The sequence below is a fragment of the Chiloscyllium plagiosum genome, unplaced genomic scaffold (assembly GCF_037043375.1).
Source record: "Chiloscyllium plagiosum isolate Xiang-an unplaced genomic scaffold, Cpla_swu_hap1 HiC_scaffold_39, whole genome shotgun sequence".
Classification (NCBI taxonomy): Eukaryota; Metazoa; Chordata; class Chondrichthyes; order Orectolobiformes; family Hemiscylliidae; genus Chiloscyllium; species Chiloscyllium plagiosum.
In genome coordinates this window covers 39,906,198-39,930,212 of record NW_028270177.1, presented here as the reverse complement: position 1 = coordinate 39,930,212, position 24,015 = coordinate 39,906,198, and the positions used below count along the sequence as shown (strand labels likewise).

At 43.5% G+C, this 24,015-nt stretch overlaps 1 protein-coding gene across 1 annotated transcript in view; it reads left to right on the top strand.

The window, feature by feature from the left end:
- minar1 (membrane integral NOTCH2 associated receptor 1) overlaps positions 1-23,528 on the top strand; it is a 99,646-nt gene extending 76,118 nt beyond the window's left edge. The window contains exon 3 of the mRNA XM_043677075.2: positions 21,975-23,528. Within this exon, the coding sequence (XP_043533010.2) occupies positions 21,975-22,172 (198 nt within the window). The 3' untranslated portion in view covers positions 22,173-23,528. The remainder of the gene's footprint in view (positions 1-21,974) is intronic.
- Positions 23,529-24,015: the final 487 nt, after the last annotated feature.

The following is a 24,015-nucleotide window of genomic DNA, read 5'->3' as shown; positions in this document are numbered from 1 at the left end:
TGTTGGAAATCTGAAAGGTTCAGAGAGAATGCTGGAGAACCTCAGTCGCTCTTGCAGCATCTGCAGAGAGAGGAACAGAGTTAACGCTTTGAATCTGAAATGAATCATTGAGAACTGGAAGATATTGGAAAATGTATTTTATAGTACTTCTGACCAGAGGTTGGAGGATGGTGTAAAGGGCCAGGAAAGACAAAGGGGTTATTAATGGTGAAGAAATCAAAAAGGGGAATGTAAAATGGGTGTACGGTAAAATGTGAAAAAGAAATAATGGGTCTTGTCTACTAAAAAAAATGTAAACAAGACTCAGATAAGACAAGGTTATGGGGAGAAGGGGTAAAGAACTTGAGAAAAATGGGGAGCACACATAATCCAGTCAGTTGCTGAAGTTATGGAATTATGAAATTCAATTTAATTGGAATATTGCAGCAATCCTGGGATAGAAATGTTAGCAAGTGGCTTATTGAAATGGGAGGTCGGAGTTAAGGTGCTAGGTGAGTAAGGGAGATAGGGTGGCAGGCAGGTGAGCTTAATATAAATCGAGGTGTGTGTCCAGTGGGGGCAGGATGGATCTGGCATAGGTTGGTTTGGGGAGGGTGGGGGCATGGTCATGGGTATTGGGGCCAACTTGGTCAAGGTGGGAGTTGCGATATTGGGGAAGTATGGGGAACATGGAGGGCAGGGCTTGGTACTGGTGGGGAAAGCGGCAGTGGATTGAAGTCAGGTGAAGGGCAGGTCTCCATTGAGGCCAGATCAGAAGGTGTGTGGGGTTGGGGGGACTGTGCAATCGGAGTGTCGGTGGTGCTCAGTAGTACGGTTTAATAGTTACAAGCAGTTAGAATACATCTTTAGAATGATAGAATCTCGATAATGTCGAAACAGGCCATTCAGCCCATCGGGTCTATACCAAGCTTCCAAAGAGCATTCAACCCAGACTAATCCTATCCGTGTAACACTGTATTTCCCAAGGCTAATCCATCCAGACTGCACATGTCTGGACACTATGGGCAATTTAGCATGGACAATCCACCTAACCTGCGCATCTTTGAACTGTGAAAGGAAACCGGTGAACCTGGAGGAAACCCACACAGAACACAGGGAGAATGTGCAAACTCCACATAGACAGTCGCCTGAGGGTGGAATCGAACCTGGATCCCTGGCGCTGTGAGACAGCAGTGCAAACCACTGAGCGACCACATTGCCTCAATTCTTTAACATTTCCCTAGATTTTTTTTTATTCATTCGGAGGATGTAGATGTCACTGTCTGGACCAGCATTTATGTCCTTGGAAGGTAGGGGGCAAGTCGCTACTGAAACAGGAGTCCATTTGATGTAGGGAAACCCACAATCCTATTAGGGAGAGAGTTGCATTATTTTTATCCAGTGACATTGAAGGAACAACAAAATATTCCCAAGTCAGGCTGGTGAGTCAGATTCTGAGCATCGGTGATGGAGGGAGTGGAGGCTTATGGATATTATGTCAATTAAGTGGGCTGCTGTGTCCTTCAGATAACCTTGAATGAAACAGAATCCATGGGAATCTTTGTTCTCAGTCTGGTCACTAGTTGAAGAGTTAATGAAGAGAATTTACCAATGATGGATTTAGGAATATGTGTGGAAGTATGAACATTGTGCCTTTAAACACAGCAACAGAAAATTCCTTTAGGTACATGTGAAGGAAACCACACAGTAATTTTACAAAATGTTCTACAAAATCCCTGGAGGTCAACCCAAGGTGTAAATTAACATTGACCTTGCCACAGGCACTGCAAATAGTTTAGGCTACAGTCCATAACAATTGTCTTTTGGGAAAAAAATAATCAACGACTTCTCGGGTAATAAATGCTCTTCCTCCAGCTTCGGAAGGGACTATAATTAACTCCACATTTTGTGAGCATATGAATGTCCTGCATTAAGGGAGACTGAGATTTCAGAGAAGGGTAGAAAGAATGGAAAGGTGAAGGGGGTGATGGAAAAACAATTATGGCTTTGGTTTTGGCAAAAAAAGTTATTGACCCCAGGGGACAACAACTGAAAGTAGACACCATATGCCAGAAGCAATCATAGAATGGAAGAATGCCAACATTATTGAGAGTGGCACGGTGGCTCAGTGGTTAGCACTGCTGCCTCACAGCGCCAGGGACCTGGGTTCAACTCCAGCCTTGGGCAACTGTCTGCGTGGAGTTTACACATTCTCCCCGTGTCTGCGTGGGTTTCCTCCGGGTGCTCTGGTTTTCTCCCACAGTCCAAAGATGTGCAGGTTAGGTGAATTGGCCATGCTAAATTGCCTGTAGTGTTAGGTGGATTAGTCAGGGATAAATGTAGGGGAATGGGTCTGGGTGGGTTGCTCCTCGGAGGGTCAGTGTGGACTTGTTGGGCCAAAGTGTCTGTTTCTACACTTTAGGGAATCTAATCTAATTTGAGAATAGCATCAGTAAATGCTGAATACAGGGTTAAAGACAGGATTCTTAGCAGTGTGGAGGTACAGCAGGATCTTGGGATCCATGAACATAGATCCCTCAAAGTTGTCACCCAAGTTGATAGGGTTGTTAAGAAGGCATATGGTGTGTTGGCTTTCATCAGTGGGGGAATTGAGTTTAAGAACCAGGGTTTTGCTGCAGCTCTTTTGAAGTTCTGCTCACCTCATTATAGGATGAATGTACATGTAGAGAAGATATACCAGGATGCTGCCTGGATTGGAGGGCTTGTCTTATGAAGAGAGGTTGAGTGAACTTTTCACATAGGAGAGAAGAAGGAAGAGAGCGGACTTGATAGAGGGGAACAAGGTAATGAGAGGCATCGATAGAGTAGATAGCCAGAGATTTTTCCCCAGGGAGAAATGGCTGTCAAAAAGGTCATAATTTTAAGGAGATTGGAGAAAGGTATAGGGGAGATGTCAGAGGTAGGTTCTTTATGCAGAGAGTGGTGCGTGCATGGAATGCGCTCCAGTGGTGGTAGTAGAATCAGAGACATTATGGACATTTAAGTGACTGCTGGACAAGCACATGGATGGGAGTAAATTGAGGGATGTGTAGGTTAGATTGATCTTAGATTAAGCTAAATCCTCGGCACAACACATAGAACTGATGTGAAAGATCTGAAAATGGCGTACAAATTCTGAAAATAGAGCTGGAAGTGACCATGGAAATATTGATATGGAAAATGGTCACAAACATGTACAAACAATTCGGGTCAAAAGAAAGAAACATCTTGTAGTAACATTGCAGAGTGAGTTGGGAGTATGAGTAACAATCAGAGTTTGATGGAACAGCCCCTTACAATTCAGAGATTTAGTGGCTACTGACAACTTAGAGGTATTTTGATGTAAGGTGCCAAATGAAAGGAATTGGGAAGCTGAAAATAATTTAGTGTACACATGGTGTAGACAGGGGATAGCCAACCTTACCAGATAGATAAATATGCACAAAGGGCTCCCTGCTAAGACAGAAAAGGCTAAACATCCTTAAGTGCTTGTTGAGACCAGCGCAGATTTGATAGTCTGAAAGGCTTTTTTCCATGACCTCCTGACTCTGAGTCTAACACAGAGAATGTTGAATAAACTCAGTTGGTCTGGGGGCATCTGGAGAATCTGGTGTGACCTTTCTTTAGAACTCAGCTCAACAATTATTACACTGTTTCTAACACACGACTCAATGTTTTCTTGCTTAATGCTCTGTCTAACAGTATTAATACATGACCCTTTTAAACACCACTCCTGCCACTGTGTTTCAGACTATTGCTTTTCCTAATCGCCTCACCTATTAATTCTGGTCTTTTGAGCCAAGGTCCTTCATCACTAATGTCCTTGTGGGTGGCACGGTGGCACTACTGCCTCACAGCGCAAGAAACCCGGGTTCAATTCTCGCCTCAGGCAACTGACTGTGTGGAGTTTACACATTCTTCCCCGTGTCTGCGTGGGTTTGCTCCGGTTTCCTCCCACAGTCCAAAAACGTGCAGGTTAGGTGAATTGGCCATGCTAAATTGCCCATAGTGTTAGGTGCAGGGTTAGCACTGCTGCCTCACAGTGCCAGAGACCCGGGTTCAATTCCCGCCTCAGGCAACTGACTGTGTGGAGTTTGCACGTTCTCCCCGTGTCTGTGTGGGTGCTCCGGTTTCCTCCCACAGTCCAAAAAAGATGTGCAGGTTAGGTGTATTGGCCATGCTAAATTGCCCGTAGTGTTAGGTAAGGGGTAAATGTAGGGGTATGGGTGGGTTTCGCTTCGGCGGGTCGGTGTGGACTTGTTGGGCCGAAGGGCCTGTTTCTACACTGTAATGTAATCTAAAAAAAAATGTAGGGGAGTGGGTCAGTGTGGACTTGTTGGGCCGAAGGGCCTGTTTCCACACTGTAAGTAATCTAATCTAAAGCTGAGGCTTTCCAGGCTCCTGGAAACATAAGTCAATCAATATACAAACTGCATTTTTGCAAGGTGAAAATTTTCAACAGGAAATATTTTTGAGAACACTGAATGATGTGAGTGATATAGAAGGGGAGCCATGGAAATTAAATAGGTGTGTTTATGGGTTGAATGATACATCATGGGTTGGGTGTTTTTGGTTAGATCTGTCCTACTGAAAGATTGTGATGAGGTCAGCCAGGTAGACCTCATAGAATATAAGTTCCCTGATGGAACCAGATTAACTGCCCCAGTCAGGGAGCCCAAGCTGACAGATAAAGAGAGGAGTGTCAGACATTCTGACACACTGACAGCGAGCTCTGAGGGGAGTTCAACTAGTGTCAAGGACTTTGCAAGTGTAAATAAAGGGTGACTTGGTGACAGCATACCGGCTTTTGTGGTGTTATTTCTGTGGTGACAAAAGTAAAACATGTTCCTGAAGAAACACACTCACAATTGCTGTCTTTGAGTTGGGTATGCATCTCTGATATCATGCCTTTATTTGGGAAGCAAGGCCTTCCCTAAAGTATGTTCAGATATGGGGTGGTGGACGTCCATTTAACCAGCTGGGAAGATTAGGGACCCCACTGCCTTCCTGCCTCAGTCCCAATTACATGCCATGGGAAGGTTGTTCAATTGAGACCTTTAAGTGGGTAATCAAAGCTCAGTTACAGGTCACATCGCATCCTACCCACATTAAACCAACGTCTGTTGCCGGATTTGCCAAGCAGCTTCAAGGAAGAGGTCCTCGTTGTCAGACACTCAGTGTCTAATGGAGGGACCCAGAATCAGAAAAAGATGAAACTGCCCTGGCTGCTAACCTCTCCATGCTCCTCTCTCCAATGACTCCCCCACCCAGGAACCTCAGCTTTCCCTCAGTGACCTATTGTTTGGGTCCTTGGTGATCCTGAGCCTCGAGTGACTAAATAACCAGTGATTATTATTGTTCCTGCTCGTGCAGTATTCAATGGACAGCAGCAATCTCAGGGAATGGGATTATTGTCCCTATGGTCATTGATCCCCAGGGAAAGTGATTCATTGCTCTTGTGGCTTCTCCAGAAAATCAGCAAGTTTCTGTTGCTTGGATTGAATTCTGTCCATGGTTACTAGGTGACCAAGACCAGAAATAAATAGGCCAAGACATACATATTTCCAAAAGACAGAATGGCAAAGGAAAATGGGTGTTCCTGATACTAAGGATGACACAAGGACATTATGATGATGGACCTTGGCTCAAAAGATCAGAATTAAGAGGTGAGGCGATTAGGAAAAGCAATAGTCTGAAACACAGTGGCAGGAGTGGTGTTTAGAAGGGTCATGTATTAATACTGTTAAACAGAGCATTAAGCAAGAAAACATTGAGTCATGTGTTAGAAACAGTGTAATAATTGTTGAGCTGAGTTCTGAAGAAGGGTCACGCCAGATTCCCCAGATGCCCCCAGACCAACTGAGTTTATTCAACATTCTCTGTGTTAGACTCAGAGTCATGAGGTCACGGAAAAAAGCCTTTCAGACTATCAAATCTGCGCTGGTCTCAACAAGCACCTAAGGATGTTATGAAACTTGAAAGCGTTCAGAAACGATTGACAAGGATGTTGCCAGGGTTGGAGGATTTGAACTATAGGGAAAGGCTGAATAGAATGGGGCTGTTTTCCCTGGAGCATCAGAGGCTAAGGGGTGTCCATATAGAAGTTTATAAAATCAGGAGGAGGATGGATAGGGTAAATGGACAAGGTATTTTCCCTGGGTTGGGGTAGTCCAAAACTAGAGGGTATAGGTGTAGGGTGAGAGGGGAAAGATATAGGAGCAATGTTTTCCCACAATGGGTGGTGCATGAATGGAATGAGCTGCCAGAGGAAGTGGTGGAGGCTGGTACAATTGCAACATTTAAAAGGCATCTGAATGGGTATATGAATAGGAAGCATTCAGAGTGATATGGGTCAAGTGCTAGCAAATGGGTCTAGATTAGGTTGGGATATCTGGTCAGCGTGGACTAGTTGGACCAAAGGGTCTGTTTCTGTGTTGTTCATCTCTATGATTCCAGCATTTGGTCCATAGCTTTGTATGCCTTCGCATTGCAAGTGCACATCTAAATGCTTCTTAAATACCTGTATTATAGGAGTTTCTGACTTTACCACCCTTACAGACAGTGAGTTTCAGATACCTCTCCTTTAAACCTCTTGCCCCTTACGTTTATACCCCTTGTCATTAATCCCTCCACTAAAGAGAAAAAAATCCTTCCTGTCCACCCTATCTATGGTTATAATTTTATACAGCTCAATCTTGTCCTCCTTCAGTCTCTTCTGCTCCAAGGAAAACAAAACTCTGCAACCCAGGCAACATCCTGGTAAATCTCCTCTGCACCTTGCCCAGAGTAATTACATCCTTTCTATCATGAGGATTTCAGGGTTGAACACAATGCTCGAACTGTGACCCAGACAATGTTTTATGCAGTTCCAGCATAGCTTGCCTGCTCTGAAACTCTATGCCTCGGCTAATAAAGGCAAGTATCTCAAATGTCTTCTTAACCATTTCAACCACCTACTCTGATACCTTAAAGGACTGATCTGTCACCTGACCCCTTGTGTTCACCTCGTTTCCTCATATGAGGCGGTCATGGTTTCGGAGAAGGGAGTGTTTGCCTCAAACAACGGGTCGTGCATGTCAGCGATTCCGTATTCCACAGAGTTGGAGAGCTAGATTACATGATTAGAGGATTACAGGCTTGCTAGGAATGGGCTCAGCGATGGACTGAGGAGAGCCAGGAGGGGGCACGAGAAAGGCTTGGTAGAACGGATTAGGGAGAACCCAAAGGCGTTTTACTCATACGTGAGGAATAAGAGAGTGATCAGGGAGAAGGTAGGGCCGATCAGGAATAGCGCAGGAAACTTGTGCGTGGAGTCTGAGCCGATAGGGTAAGCCCTAAATGAGAGTTTTGCCTTGGTTTTGACCAAGGAAAGGGAACTTGTTGTGAATGCAAACTTTGAGGAACTGGAATACAGGCTTGATCTGATCAAGATTGATAAAGTTGATGTGTTCGATATTTTGGAAAACATTAAGAATGATAAGTCCCGGGGCCAGACCAGATTTACCCTAGACTGCTCCGCAAAGTGAGAAAGGAGGTTGTTAAGCCATTGGCGAAGATCCTTGCCTCCTCACTCTCCATGGGGAGGCGAAAGTTGTTCCTCTTTTCAGGAATGGTCATAGGTCACAGCACTTTTTTTTCTTCTTCTCCTGGATGAATACGAAACGATGTTCTTTCCAGGGTCCTGCCATTCATCCTGGATCCCCTTACTTTATTTGTCTGCCCAAGTGCATCACCTTCCACTTACCTAGTTTGAAAACAATTTGCCACTGATCTGCCCAGCTGACTGGCTTATTGATATCCCACTGCTCATCCTCCTCACTACTTACCATCCCAAACCAAGTTTCATATCATCTGCAAACTTACTGATCGACCCACCTATAATGATTCAGATTGCAGTGAGTAACTCACCTCCTGACTTGCCAAAGCCTGACCACCATCTACAAGGCACAAGTCAGGAGTGTGATAGGATACTCTTCATTTGCTTGCATGAGTGCAGTTCCAACAATATTCAAAAAGTTCAGCACCATCCGAGACAAAGCATTAGCACCACATTCAACACTGACACCTTCCACCACAGATTCTTAGTGATAGCAGTGCATCCCATCTACAAAATGCAGAGCAGAAACTTGTCAAAGCTCCTTCAACTCAACCTTCTAAACCCACAACTACTTGCATCTAGAAAGGCAGCAGATATATGGGAGTACCACCACCTGCAAGTTCCCCTCCAAGCCACTCACTGTCCTGACGTGGAAATATATCACCATTCCTTTATTGTTACAGATTGGCACTGTGGCTAGCACTGCTCCCTCACAGCACCAGGGACATGAGCTCGATTCAATGGCGATGTGGGCGGCACGGTGGCACAGTGGTTAGCACTGCTGCCTCACAGCGCCAGAGACCTGGGTTCAATTCCCGCCTCAGGCGACCGACTGTGTGGAGTTTGCACATTCTGCCCGTGTCTGCGTGGGTTTCCTCCGGGTGCTCCGGTTTCCTCCCACACTTCAAAAATGTGCAGGTTAGGTGAATTGGCCACACTAAATTGCCTGTAGTGTTAGGTGCAGGGGTAAATGTAGGGGAATGGGTCTGGGTGGGTGCGCTTCGGCGGGTCGGTGTGGACTTGTTGGGCCAAAGGGCCTGTTTCCACACTGTAAGTAATCTAATCTAAAAAAAAGTAATCTAATCTAATCTAATCAAGCCTTGGGCGACTGTGTGGAGTTTGCACATTTTCCCCTTGTTTGTGTGGGTTTCCTCCAGGTATTCCGGTTTCATCCCACAATCCAAAGATGTGCCAGTTAGGGTGAATTAGTCATGCTAAATTGTTCCATAGTGTTCAGAGATGTATAGGTTAGCTGCATTAGTAAGGGATAAAATGTAGGGGAATGGGTGGGTTACTCTTCAGAGGGTCAGTGTGGACCTGTTGGGCTGAAGGGCTAGTTTCCACTCTGTAGGGATTCGATGTTCATTGGGCCAAAATCCTGGAGCTCCCTCCCTAATGGCATCCCTACACTCCTAAAGACTGCAGTGATTTCAATCTTCTTTAGTGACATGTTTGCTGATTTCTAGACTCTCAGATCTATAACTATTATCTGTAAGAATGTTCACCTCTCCTTTTAATTTGATACTGGTCTTGACTCCTTGAGTGAGACATGAATAGATCTTTCTTGCTAAGCTTTTACCTCTCAATCAAATGCATTTTGGTTGAGAATTTTGAGTTGTTACTTAACTGTTTCCATTTTTTATTCATAACCATGCATGGTCTATTTACTCAATTAACCTGAGCCAGTTCTCCTCTCATACATATGTAACCATGTAGCACTGTTAGTGACACCTTCCATCATTTTACTAATGATTGAGAATAGACTGATGGGTCAGTGATTAGCTGGGTAGGATTTTTCCTGATGGTTATGTACTGGACGTATCTGGGCATGTCTCCATATTGCTAGGTAGATAATTTAGCTGTACTGGAACAACTTGGCTCAAGAGCAGCTAGTTCTGGAATACAGGCCTTCAATGCTATTGTTGGAATGTGCTCAGGACCCATAGACTCTGAAGCTTGCAGATTCTTCAGCCATTTTTAAATATGACATGGAGTTAATCAAATTTATTTAATGATGGCCATCTGTTGTAGTACTTTATAGATAAGCACTCCTGGTACCTTGTGGTATTTGCCATCTTTCCCACATCATTTGGTATTAGGCAAGGATCTTTTGAGGTCTTTGCTTTGCCGAGAGATGAGTGATAGAGGATATACAGTAGCGCCTCGACTTACAAACTTAATCCGTTCCGGGACCCGGTTCGCGAACTGAATCAATTTTTCCCATTGTTCGGATAGCGTAAGAATGCTTGGACGGCTGTTCACAGCGCATGCGCCAAAGGCGAACTGAATGAGAACTCGCGGGGTCCGAGAGCTTTTGCGTTCAACAAGCGCGTAGCAAAGCAGAACAATGAAACCACGTGGTTGCACACTGGCTTTTTGTGTTCGTACCTTCATTCGTACCTTGAATTTCGTACGTACGTTGAAGCAAAATTTTATGTACAATCCTGTTCGTAAACCGATTTGTTCGTGAATGGGGTCGTTCGTATGTCGAGGCGCTACTGCACTACCATGTTTGGTGATGACTATCTTGACATCAAGGTCACCTCACTGCATCTTGTTCACTTTTCTAATTATGCAGCAGCAAGTTCCCAAATGACAATCTAATTATTTATTAAACACCTTGTTAACAATCTAACTTGCCATAGGTTCCAACCTTACCAAACTCATCAGGCAAACTGGCCAACAAGCAAACCAGAGTGGGTTCTGGCACATTCAACTCACCACTTGCTCCAAAAGAACTCTATGTTGGAGACCAGGCATCTACTTCTGGCTATTAGTCCAGGGCGTGTCTAGTGATGACGCTCTGTTGCTAAGAGACTAGGAGTTGAAAGATGGTCAGCCCACCACCTTCTTGATTTTTTTTCTTCCCTATTGTGGGCTGTCTTCCTCATGGAATGAGAAAGAGACAGGATTTACAGGAGGTAAAAGCAGGTGGCACAGCTACTATTAATGGTGCAGGTTTAGTGAGCGAATGAGTAGGTAGAGCAGCCTGCATGCAGGTTTAGTGGTGTCACAGTTTTGGGGTGCTTAAGGGTGAGTGGGAAGATGTTGAAAGCAGTAGTGAGTGCAATAGAACATGAGTTGTAGTTGGAGGTGGGTGCAGTAGCAGAGATAGAGTGAGTGTGAGATATGGAAAGGAATGACACTTGCTCTAGCACAATAGAAAAGAGCATTAACCTTCTTCGTGGATGGCTGGGTATTCCTCCAGAGAACTGACAGTGCTCTAACCTTGACAGACAAACAGGCTGGGAGAACACAGCAAGCCAGGCAGCATCAGGAGGTAGAGGAATCAATGTTTTGGGTGTAATCTTTCTTCAGGAATGGGAGTGGGTGTAGGGGGAGCTGCAGATAAAAGGGGTGGGGATCAGGGTGGTGAGATGGGGATAGGTGAAGATAGGTAGAGGGTATGACCTGGTTGGTCAATGGGAGGAATGAATCTGGTTGGTGGCTGGAATGAAGGATCGATGAAAGGAATGGAAGGGAGGGTAGGGGCTGGGAGGGGGGATATTTGACATTGGAGAACTCAATATTGAGTCCTCAGGACTATAGGCTGCCCAGGTGGAAGATGAAGTGTTATTCCTCCAATATGCGGTCTGATTTGTTGTGACAATGGAGGAAGCCAAGGATGGTCATGTTGGAAAGGGAGTGGGAAGGAGAATTAAAATGGGCAGTGACTGGGAGGTCAGATCAGCCCCTGTGGGCCCAGCTGAGATGATTAGATTCCCTACAGTGTAGAAACAGGCCCTTCGGCCCAACCAGTACACACCAACCCTCCGAAGAGTAACCCACCCAGACCCATTTCCCTCTGGCTAATGCACCTAACACTATGAGCAATTTAGCATGGCCAATTCACCTAACCTGCACATCTTTGTGACTGTGGGAGGAAACCCATGCAGACACAAGGAGAATGAGCAAACTTCACACAGACAGGCGCCCAAGGCGGGAATCGAACCTGGAACCCTGGTGCTGTGAGGCAGCAGTGCTAAACACTGAGCCACCATGTTCAGTGAAATTTTCCCTCATATTACGTTTGGCCTCCCTGATGTACAGAAGACCACATCGGGAGCACTAGCCTTGCCATCACCTGACTCCTTTCCGAACCCCCTCCTCCTCCTTTCCATTCATCTCATTGGCCCTTCCTTCCAGCTACCAACTGCATTTAATCCTCCCATTGACCAACCAGATTGTACCCTCTACTTGTCTTCACCTATCCCCACCTCACCACCCTGCCCCCCACCCACTTTATCTGCATCCCCTCACACCCACCCCAATTCCTGAAGAAGAGTTACACCCAAAACATTGACTTCTCCACCTCCTGATGCTGCCTGGCTTGCTGTGTTCTTCCAGCCTCCTGCTTATCTACTTTGGATTCTAGCATCTGCAGTTTTTTTTTAACCTGGGTGGCAACCTCACACCAGGCCAGCATGGTCTGGTGTCATGGCCTACACTATTGGTCATGAGGGAAAAGGAAGTACACCATCTTGTTCATGAGGACCTCTATGTCCATGCCTGCAAAGTGGTGCACTGATCCCCCCCTGTCTACCATGCCAGAAGCAAATGTCAGGAACAGTGCTGATTCCAGGACATCCAGTGAGTGACGAATCGTTTTGGAAATGGTGCGTGATAAGACGGGGCAGAAATTAGACATGAAACTCACCATGGTGACTGAAATGCCAATTAATTTGGTGTGTTTGGTGAGATACAGTGAGAAAGACAGCCCTTTTGGCAAAAATCATCCCATTAATCAACATGACCTGCATTTAAACAAAAACCCAGAAGATTCAGCCCCTTGTCTCCACCACAGATTGTTGTGGAATGGTGGAGGCAATGGAGCATGAATATTGAACCCTGCAGAGCCATTTGACTAGAGACCATCTGTGCTGCCAGGGACCTCAGGAAGAGATAGTGTCAGCTAAAGAGGCTAAAGTGCACTTTGAAACAGGAAATACAAACCTTAATAACGTCTGGATCAAGGTAATTATTTTTAATTGCTATGTTATGAGACAGTTCTGGGGAATGGGGTCTTGAAAACGCAGATGGAAATGTGTTGCTGGAAAAACGCAGCAGGTCAGGCAGCATCTAGGGAACAGGAGAATCGACGTTTTGGGCATTAGCCCTTCTTCAGGAATGAGGAAAGTTGGTCCAGCAGGCTAAGATAAAAGATAGGGAGGAGGGACTTGGGGGAGGGGCGTCGGAAATGTGATAGGTGGAAAGAGGTCAAGGTAAGGGTGATAGGTCAGACTGGGGTTGGGGCGGAGAGGTCGGGAAGAAGATTGCAGGTTAGGAAGGCGGTGCTGAATTTGATGGATTCCTCGTCAGACCACAGCGAAACGACGGTTGGAGGAAGAACGCCTCATCTTCCGGCTAGGAACCCTCCAACCACAAGGGATGAACTCGGATTTCACCAGTTTCCTCATTTCCCCTCCCCCCAGCCTGTCTCAGTCAAATCCATCAACCCTCCCCCAAGTCCCTCCTCCCTATCTTTTATCTTAGCCTGCTGGACCAACTTTCCTCATTCCTGAAGAAACGTCGATTCTCCTGTTCCCTAGATGCTGCCTGACCTGCTGCGTTTTTCCAGCAACACATTTCCATCTCTGATCTCCAGCATCTGCAGACCTCACTTTCTCCTCTTGAAAACGCAGCCTACCCTCATGTTTGTGATGAAACTATAACCATCTGGCCGCTCCTTCCACCAAACTTTCTGACATGAATGAAAAGGCAACAAGTTTTCATCAATTGTGGTCAAACCAAAGCATAAGGAAAATCCAATGAACAACTGAGGTAAAGAAAAACAAGAAGCTAACCTTAATACAGTGAAGGAATTGTATTCTGATTAGCTTCTTGTTTCTCTTTACCTCACTTGCTCATCGTCCTGCATGATCTTGGATGTCCCAAAATATTCTGTGGCTAGTGAAGGACTTTTGAATTACATTCACTATCAAAATGTAGAAAATGTAGCAGCAAAGTGCACACAGCAAAGTTCCATAAATAACAGTGAGATAAATGACCAGGTCATCTGACTTTGTTGGAGGGTAAATATTTTCCAGGATTCTCAAAGAACTCTCTTGCTCTTCTTTCAACAGTACTGTGGGATTTTTCAAATAGCTGAGAGGCATTGCTGAAATGCTATTAATAAAAATGGAAAATGCTGCTAATATCCAGCATTGGTAAAGAGAAATAGGCTTAAATTTCAGGTTGCTGGTCCTTGATTCTTATTGTGTGTTTAATGAAAACCTTGGAATTGTGGCCAGAAGATCCAATTGAAATTGGCCTCACTGTACCCGATCTGGATGCTCATGTGTAGCTGTTGCAAGAACTGACATGGATAGAGGTGGTCTCCCAGGGTCCATACTTGCTGATTATTTGCTTTGCTGAGTAAGCCTGCCACATATGCTTGTCACAACATTGCATTTATGGAGTAGCAGTTTATGGAGTAGCTCTGGATCAGTGTGAGATGAGATGGTACAGGTTGCTGATCAGCTAAGCATTGATGAATTTGAACTCCTACCCATCTCAGTCTGCCATTGTATGGATATGTGATAAACAGCCTTCGGACAGCCTTTTTGCTTCATAATGTTGAGCCCATTCTGACAAAATGGTTGAGAGGTAATTGAGCAAAGCTGTATCAGATTGTGAGGACCACAGATAGGGGTGCAGCAGAAGGCACGTGTTCCATTAGTAGAGGGGTATATAACCAAGGGAAATAGATTTAACACTTTGATTAGTCAGTAGAAATGAGCCAAGGTATTGGTCTCTCTATACCTGTCTCCTAGCTGATTGACTGCTGCTCCTGTGTGAGGCCAGAACACACTATTCTCAGTGTGGTCACTCAGCAACTTATAAACACTGTTACAGCAGTTTCATTTAAAGTAGAGACAGGATCTCGGATTTATAGACCAAAGGAGGTCACTTTGTTTGTACCAGTCAACAAAGATCTGTCAATAAAACCCTATTTTCCAGCTCTTGGACAATAGTCCCGGAGGCTTTGGCACATCAGATGAATCTTGAAATATTGCTTAAATATTACAACAGTTTCTAAATCAACTATTTTTTCAAGACTCCCACCATCCTCTGAGTGAAGCTAAACTCTCATTGACTCCCCTCTTTACTTTCTACCTCTTACTTCAAATCTATTTCCCTTGGTTATTGACCCCTCTAATAATGGAAAAAGTGCCTTCCACTGCAACCCTATCTATGGTCCTCACAATCTGATACAGCTTTGCTTGGTTCCCTCTCAACCTTCGCCGGTCCAAGTAAACAATCTCAGCTAATCCAATCTTTCCTCATAGCTCAGGTCCTCAAGCTTAGACAGCATCCTGGTGAATCTCCTCTGCACCCTCTCAAATACAAACATTTCCTTCCTACAATGTGGTGACCAGAACTGCTTACCAGCTGTTTCCTGACCTGTCCTCTCTCCCCTCACCCCACGCCAGTGGGACTGTATATTCTTTCCAGTCTGGCAGTTAGACACACCAATGTTCTGCCATTCTCACATTCCTATCACTTAATCTGACCTATCAACATCCTTTCTCCCTCAGCACTCCACCTTACCCACTTCCTCCACCTAACTGTTGCATAAATGCTACCCCCTCCATACCTCATTTCAGTTCTGATGAAAAGTCATCTAGATTTGAAACATTAGCTTGCTTTCTCTCCACGGATGTTGCCTGACCTGCTAAGATCTCCTGCATTTTTTGTTTACAGTACAGACTCTAGCATCTGCAGTAATTTGCTCTGTTTTAAACTTTTTATTTTATTCATTCCTGGGATGTGAGCGTCACTGGCTGATCATCCTTTATTGCCCGTCACTAGCTGCCCTTGAGAAGTTGGGGGTGAGCTGCTTTATGAAGTGCTGCAGTCCACATGCTGTAGGTTGTAACACAATACCCCTTAGAGAGGGAATTTCTGGATTTTGACACAGCAATATTAAAGGAATGGTGATGTATTTCCAAGTCCGGGTGGTGAGTGGCTTGGAGAGGAACTTGCAGGTGATGGGATTCCTATGTATCTGCTGCTCTTGTCCTTCTAGATATTGGTGCTCATGGGTTTGGAAGGTGTTTTTTTAGGAACTTTAGTGAATTTCTGCAGCTCATCTTGTAGGGAGTACACACTGCTGCTTCTGAGCTTTAGTGGCAGAGGAAGTGGGTGTTTGTGAATATGTTTTGTCCTGGATGTTATCAAGCTTCCTGTGTTGTTGGAGCTGCACCCAACCAGGTAAGCGGAGAAGTATTCGATTACATTCCGAACTTGTGCTTTGTAGATGATGGACAGGCTTTGGGGAGTCAGGTGAGTTGCTCATTGCAGTGTTCCTAGCCTCTGACCTGCTCTTGTAGCTATTGTGTTTATGTGGTGAGTCTAGTTGAGTTTCCTGTCAATGGTAACTCCAATTGCGTTGATAGTGAGGATTTAATTACGGCAACACTGTTGAATATAAAGGGGTGGTGGTTAGATTGTCTCTTGGTGGTAGTCACAGCCTGACGTTTGTGTGGTCCAACTGTTACTTGCCACGTGTCAGTCTAAGCCAAGATCTTGTTGCATTTGAACATTTACTGCCTTAGTCTCTAAGAGGTCACAAATAATGCTGAACATTGTGTAATCATCAACAAATATTCCCATTTCTGACCTTATGATGGAGGGAATGTCATTGATGTCGTAGCTGAAGATGGTTAGGTCTAGGACACACTACCGTGAGGAACTCCTGCAGAGATGTTCTGAACTGTAGCCTCCTTGCTTTGGTATTCCATGCCTCGGCTAATAAAGGCAAGCGTCCTATTTGCCTTCTTAACCACCATATCTACCTGCCCTGCTACATTCAGGGGTATGTGGATATGTACACCCAGGTCTCTAATTCTCAGTACTTTCCAGGGTCCTACCCTTCATAGATGTGTAATCCCTTACATTGTTAGCCTCCTCAAGTGCATTGCAACAACTTTTCCAGACTTTTTCTTTCAGCTTTCTATTCTCCTCAACTTCCTGGGTTAGCCATGGTTGGTTTATCCCTGTCTTAAAATGTCTCCTCCTCACAGGGAGTATTTTTGCAGATAATTATGATTTACCTCCTTAAATGTCTGCCACAGCTTGTTTACTGTCTTTCCTGCTTATCTATCTCCCCAGACCACTTTAAACTAACTCTATCCTCATTTCATTGTAATTTCCTTTATTTAAGTTAAACATAACAGTTTCCGACCCAAGTTTCTCACACTCAAACTGAATATTAAATTCTTTCAGTTTCTGATCTCTATCTCCTAAGGGATCTTGTACTGTGAAGTCAATCATTAAACTTACCTGATTACACTTTCCCAGATCCAAAGGTCTCTTCATACCCCTGTCGAGAATTTCAGGATTAGTTCAGATATTTTCCAAAATACAATTAATCAAAGTTCACTCCAATGTTCTTTAAGGAAGGAAACTGCCTTCGTTGTGTGGCCTAGCTGCATGTGACTCCAAACCCATAGCAATGTGGTTGACTCTGTTGCTTGCTGAACAATTAGAGTTGGGCAATAAATACCCTCATCTTGTGACTGAATTATTCAGTTCCCCTGAATAGAACATAGAACATAGAACATAGAAAAATACAGTGCAGTACAGGCCCTTTGGCCCTCGATATTGCGCCGATCCAAGCCCACCTAACCTACACTAGCACACTATCCTCCATATGCCTATCCAATGCCCGTTTAAATGCCCATAAAGAGGGAGAGTCCACCACTGCTACTGGCAGGGCATTCCATGAACACACGACTCGCTGAGTAAAGAATCTACCCCTAACATCTGTCCTATACCTACCACCCCTTAATTTAAAGCTATGCCCCCTCGTAATAGCTGACTCCATACGTGGAAAAAGGTTCTCATGGTCAACCCTATCTAAACCCCTAATCATCTTGTACACCTCTATCAAGTCACCCCTAAACCTTCTTTTCTCCAATGAAAACAGCCCCAAGTGCCTCAGCCTTTCCTCATACGATCTTCCTACCATACCAGGCAACATCCTGGTAAACCTCCTCTGCACCCGTTCCAGTGCCTCCACATCCTTCCTATAGTATGGCGACCAAAACTGCACACAATACTCCAAGTGCGGCCGCACCAGAGTCTTATGCAACTGCAACATGACCTCAGGGCTCCGGAACTCAATTCCTCTACCAATAAAAGCCAGTACGCCATATGCCTTCTTCACCGCACTATTTACCTGGGTGGCAACTTTCAGAGATCTGTGTACATGGACACCAAGATCCCTCTGCTCATCCACACTACCAAGTATCTGACCATTAACCCAGTACCCCATCTTTTTGTTACTCTTACCAAAGTGAATCACCTCACACTTACCTACATTGAACTCCATTTGCCACCTTTCTGCCCAGCTCTGCAACTTATCTTTATCCCGCTGTAACCTGACACATCCTTCCTCACTGTCAACAACTCCACCGACTTTCGTATCATCCGCAAACTTGCTCACCCAACCTTCTAGCCCCTCCTCCAGGTCATTTATAAAAATGACAAACAGCAATGGTCCCAAAACAGATCCTTGCGGTACACCGCTAGTAACTGCACTCCAAGATGAACCTTTACCATCAACTACTACCCTCTGTCTTCTTCCAGCCAGCCAATTCCTAATCCAAACCTCCAACTCACCCTCAATGCCATACCTCCGTATTTTTTGCAGTAGCCTACAATGGGGAACCTTATCAAACGCCTTACTAAAATCCATATACACCACATCTACCACTTTACCCTCGTCTACCTCCTTAGTCACCTTCTCAAAGAATTCAATGAGGTTTGTGAGGCACGACCTGCCTTTCACAAAACCATGCTGACTATCCTTGATCACATTATTCTTATCCAGATGTTCATAAATCCTATCCCTTACAATTCTCTCTAAGACTTTGCCCACAACAGAAGTGAAACTCACCGGCCTACAGTTACTAGGGTTATCCCTACTCCCCTTCTTGAACAAGGGAACCACATTTGCTAACATCCAGTCTTCTGTTATAATAGTTTCCAATAATTAATGACTCAAAAAAGCACACCTTATTCATTTGTTGTTACAATTTTTTTTCCCATATACTCTTCCAAACTCTAATAAACTTTATCCAAAATTCTCCTGTCTACTTTCAATGTCAAATTGAACCTCATTCACCCATTAACCCTTTCTTCATTGATGCATTTTAGTTCCTTATTCCTTATTAAACCAACAAATTTTAAAATCTTTACCTTTATCTGCAAATCTCAACGAGTCTTGCCCCGTCTAAACTTCAATGTTCTCAGACTTACATTTCCTTTCTTCCGGACTCTCATTCTGGGATCTGCTGGTTATTCCTTTCTCGTTTGGTATTTTGCCTTTCTGACTCAACATTTTGGAATTTCCTCTGTTATCCTTCCTTCTCTCAGCTGCCCTACCCTCCTTTAAAATCTCCTTCAAAATCCATATCTTCAAGTGAGCTTCCAGCCACCCCTCCTAGCCTCTCAGCGACTGCCTCTTCTCTCCTCTGTAAAATGCCTACAGTGTATTTTATGATAAAGTCATTGTAAACAAAATTGTACCTCCATTTCATCATGACTTCAAGAGTCCCAAAGCACATGATGGCCAATGAATACTTTTAAAGAAAGGAAGCTCTCACAAACAGTAACACGTTACTGAACAGATAATTTGTTTGTGATGATCTTTGAGAGATTAAATATTAACAAGAACATTAAGACTTACTCTTTTTCAAATGGTGATACAGAAACTTTCACGTTCTTCAGGGAGAAAATGGGCCTTTGGTTTCAATTCTCTGAGGGACACCTGTAACAGTCCATCAGTCCTCAGTACTGCACTGTTGTGTCAGCATGGATCATGGGCTGAGGTCTTCAAAGAGAGTTTGAAAATATAACATTCTGACTTAGAGTGATACCATTGAGCTGATGCATGCAAATGTCAAATTGTTGCATTGTTGCCTTTTCAACATGTTCACATTTCACTGTTGTTTTCAATGTACAAAATCATACAGTTATCTCCATTTAATTCCATGCGCTATTCCTTCTCAATCCCAATTGCTCTATTTCTCTTGGAGTCATCGCAAACTATACTATGCTCATCACCTGATCTTGCTGTTTACTAATATCAGCAAACATTTTTATCTCAATAGTTCCTTCGATACTGATTGAAAGTGCAATTTGCAATGGTCTAGAATAGATCATTGCACAACAAAGCCATTAACATAACCTGGTGATTCAGTTAATGGAAATGGTAATTATTTAGGGAGAGATGAATAATGTTTATTTTTCCCCTCTTGTTTATCAAGGATATACTATTAGAACAAGAGAAATAATCTGGATAGCTGGCAAGAGAGAAATAAGGTCATGGGCATGACAACACAACGATCGGAAAAGCCCATACCCAGAAACTCCAGTTTAATATAGAGCAGAGCAGGTTGGAACTATTTCCATTTTCAAGATTGAGATTGATAGTTTTTGTTGTGTCAGGATATGGTTGAAGGTGGAGTGATGGAGTTGGAGTTGAGGTACAAATTATCTGTGATCTCATTGAATGACGGAATATGCTCAAGCAGTTGAATGGTGTCTTCCTAATCCAGTATTGACTCGGTACCGTACATCAAAAGTACTACATATACACACTGCTTTAAGCTCAGTATATTGCATTATGACTCATACACTTTCCTACAAGTATATGGTTGAATGAAATGGAGAGTGAGGAGAAGAATTGAGCTGGGAATTTGGATGCTTTTTAGCACCAAGACCCTGAATAAGTCTTATTGCAAATGCATTTGACAGAATCCAGCTGGATTTTATCTGTATTACGTAAATCTAATCATTTGGCCGACCCATCTAGATGTCTTTGTTTTCTTTTGTACTCACCCAGAGGAAGGAATGATCAGGGGTGAATTGCAGAAGTTATACGAGTAACCGTTCCTCACATGTAAACATTGATAATGTAGCTTGGCAAGCCCTTTCCACTTCCACAGCCATAAAGACTCACTACTTCCACCTGATCTTCACCTTCCAGTCAAATTCACTGTTCACTCATTCTCCAGGAACCATTTCCAAATCTTCAGCAGAATGTGATCATGTGATCAGCCCTGACATCCTCTGATTCAACTATTATTGTTCACAATTCATTCACTTCAGAAAGAAACAGGTGAAGGAACTTGGAAGATCTGTCCAAAATCCTACCATCTGTCTCATTTTTCCATCATTTCATTCTTTCACTGAGCACTGTCTCGTATACTACTCAAACTGTCTTTGCACTGCACCTCATCACTTCCATGGTACGCCTATGATGTGGAGGTGCCAGTGTTGGACAAAGTTCAAACATCACAAGACATCACAAAATGTGCAGTTTCAAATAAACCTTTTGGGACTATAAACTGGTGTCATGTGATTTTTTTTACATGGTAAGTCTATGAAGATGAGTTCAGCTTTAAATTTAGAGTCATTGATATCTACAGCACAGAAAAAGGCCCTTCAGCCCATCATGACTACACCAGTCGAAAACAACTGGTGCTATTCTAACTACTTCATTTCCATTTTCCAGCACTTGGCCAATAGCCATAAATGCCTTGTCATTGCAATTTGTTGACCAGTGGTTCTTCCTAAAAATGACACAATGAAACGCAATCTTTGGCAGAATTTATAGATTAGAATCAATCAATCAATCAATCAATCTCACAGCACAGAAGGACGCCATTTTGCCTGTCATACTCTTTGAGGTCCTTTGAAAGACTTGTTCAACTTAATCTCGCTTTTCAGTTTTTTCCCTGAACCCCTGTAAATTATTCCTCTTCAAATAAATGTCTCATTGTCTTTTGAACACATCAGTGGAATCTGCTTCCACAAATGCTGAGGAAGCCTTTCAGATCTTTGTGGCACTCACTTCTATTTATTGCTCCATTATTGTTTCACCATTATTTTTAACCTATAACCTCTACTGTGGACCCACTTTCCACAGAAAGACTTTAATTGCTATTAATCATTCAGGTTTTATTATTGTTAGTTCTTTTATCCTTATTCTTTCACGGGATGTGCGTGCCACTGGCAAGACCACTATTTATTGCTTGTCACTAATTGCCCTTGAACTGAATGGCTTGCAAGGCGATATCAGGTGGCAGTTAAGAGTCAGGACCTGGAGTCACCTATAGACCAGACCATGGCAAGGACAGATTTCCTCCCAAAAGAGTATGCAAAGAATGATCTCCTGTGTAAACAGTGGCAACACCCCTCCCCCCCCCCACCCAACCCCCCACATCAGGAACCAAGACCAGAGGGAAATAATAATACAAAAATAAAGGAAACAACTGACCATTGTTTTTTTCAGAATTGCATTGATTTACAGTCCCGGGCGTCTTTATCCCTTGCTTTGTGCAATCAGATGCAGCTGATATTAAGATACCTTTCTGTCTCATTTCAGAATCAAGAATCGTTAAATCCAAATAACTTAGAATACTGGATGGAGGATATTTACACTCCAGGATATGACTCCTTACTGAAACGAAAAGAGGCTGAATTCAGGAGAGCAAAGATCTGTAAGATGGCTGCCTTAATTGCAGCAGCAGTGTGTACTGTGGTTTTGGTTATTGTAGTGCCCATTTGCACTATGAAATCTTAATTGTTTTATAATTCTTGTATCAAACACTCAAATAAATATCTTAGGTCTCAAATCAATATGAGCATTTGGGGCTGATGTTCATCTTACTGTTCTGAACCTTAAATGTGTTGTATAAGTGGGTTTACAGGATCAGACACCAGGTATCTTAGTCTTTGCTGGAGCACAACTTGTTAAAATCATTGCACCATCTTCCTCTGTGCACTGTTCTAAAGCTGTCATTTAAAATGAACAGACTCATGACTCCATTTCATTGTATAGTGTACAATAAAAAGTGTCCTAATGAATAATCCAGCAAGATGTCAAAATGTTAGTTCCATTTTAAAACAAACTTGTTACAAAAAGCAAAACAATTTATTGGAAAAATAACCATTGTAAATTAACTGTACAGGTAGCAGCATTTGAGGGTTAATTATGTTTTGATGATGATTGTAATTTAGAATAGAACACTTTAGATTGTTTCAGGAATTTTAGGAATTAAATCAACCTCCTTGTCCTGGTAGAATGTGTTCTCCTTTCATTTGTCCCAGTTCTTCCAAATATAAGGGGTTGCTATGGGAACCTGCATGGGTCTCATGGAATATGTAGAACATTCCTTATTCCAGCTCTATTCCAGCCCCCTCCCCTAACTCTTTTTTCAGGCACATTGATGACTGTGTTGGTGCCACGTCCTGCTTTCATCCAGGACTGGAAAACCTCTTAAACTTTGGTTCCATATTTCATCCTTTTCTCAGTTTTACCTGGTCCATCTTTGAAGCTTTCCATCTCTTTTTGAACTTCTCTATCTCTATTTCCCAGGATAGGCTGTCTGCAGATATTCATTGTAAGCTTATTGACTCCCACAACTACCTCAAGTACATGTCCTCACATCCTGCTTCTAATAAGGACTTAGTTCTACTTTCCCTGTTTCTCTGTTTCCATTCTGTCTTTTCAGATGATGGATCCCACCATCATAGTGCTTCCAGTATGTCAGACTTCTTCCTTAACCGAGGAATTCTGCAAGTTGACAAGGCTCTCAATAGGACTGACCAACTTCCAATAATTGTTGTGCTCACCCCTTCCTCTCCCTAGCCTTTCTGCCCTTTTAACTGCTGCTTTCATCTCTGCCACCTCAAGTATCCAGCACCTCCATCAAGCACATCTTCCCCTTCCTCCTTCATCAACATCTTAAAGACACCATATAGTACCTTCCCATACAATCATAGGAGTTTTGTTTTATTCATTCACAGGATGAGAGCATAGCTGGCTCAGCCAGCATTTATTGCCCATCCTGAACTGCCCTCTGGGCAATTATAAATCAACCATATTTCTGAGAGTCTGGAGTCAAATGGTGAAAAATGTGGTGTTGGAAAAACACAGCAGGCCAGACAGGATCCGAGGAGCAGGAGAATCGACGTTTCGGGCATAAACCCTTTTTGAAGGGCTCATTCCTGAAGAAGGGCTTATGCCCAAAACATCAATTCTCCTGCTCCTCGGATGCTGCCTGACCTGCTGTGTTTTTCCAGCAATACATTTTTCAACTCTGGTCTCCAGCATCTGCAGTCCTCACTTTCTCCTGGAATCAAACGTTGTCCAGACCAGGTAAGGATGACAGTTTTTTTCCTTAAATGACATTAGTGAACCAGGTGGGCTTTTCCAACAATAGATCCATGGTCATCATTAGACTCTAGATTCCAGACTTTTATTGCATTTAGACTTTACCATCTACCATAGTGGGGTTCGAACTCAGATCCCCAGAACATTACCTGGGTCCCTGGATTGACACTGTAGTGATAATATCACTCGGCCATCACCATCCTTCAAGGTGTAAGGCCTCAGTTCCTCATCATTCAGGGCCTGAAACAAT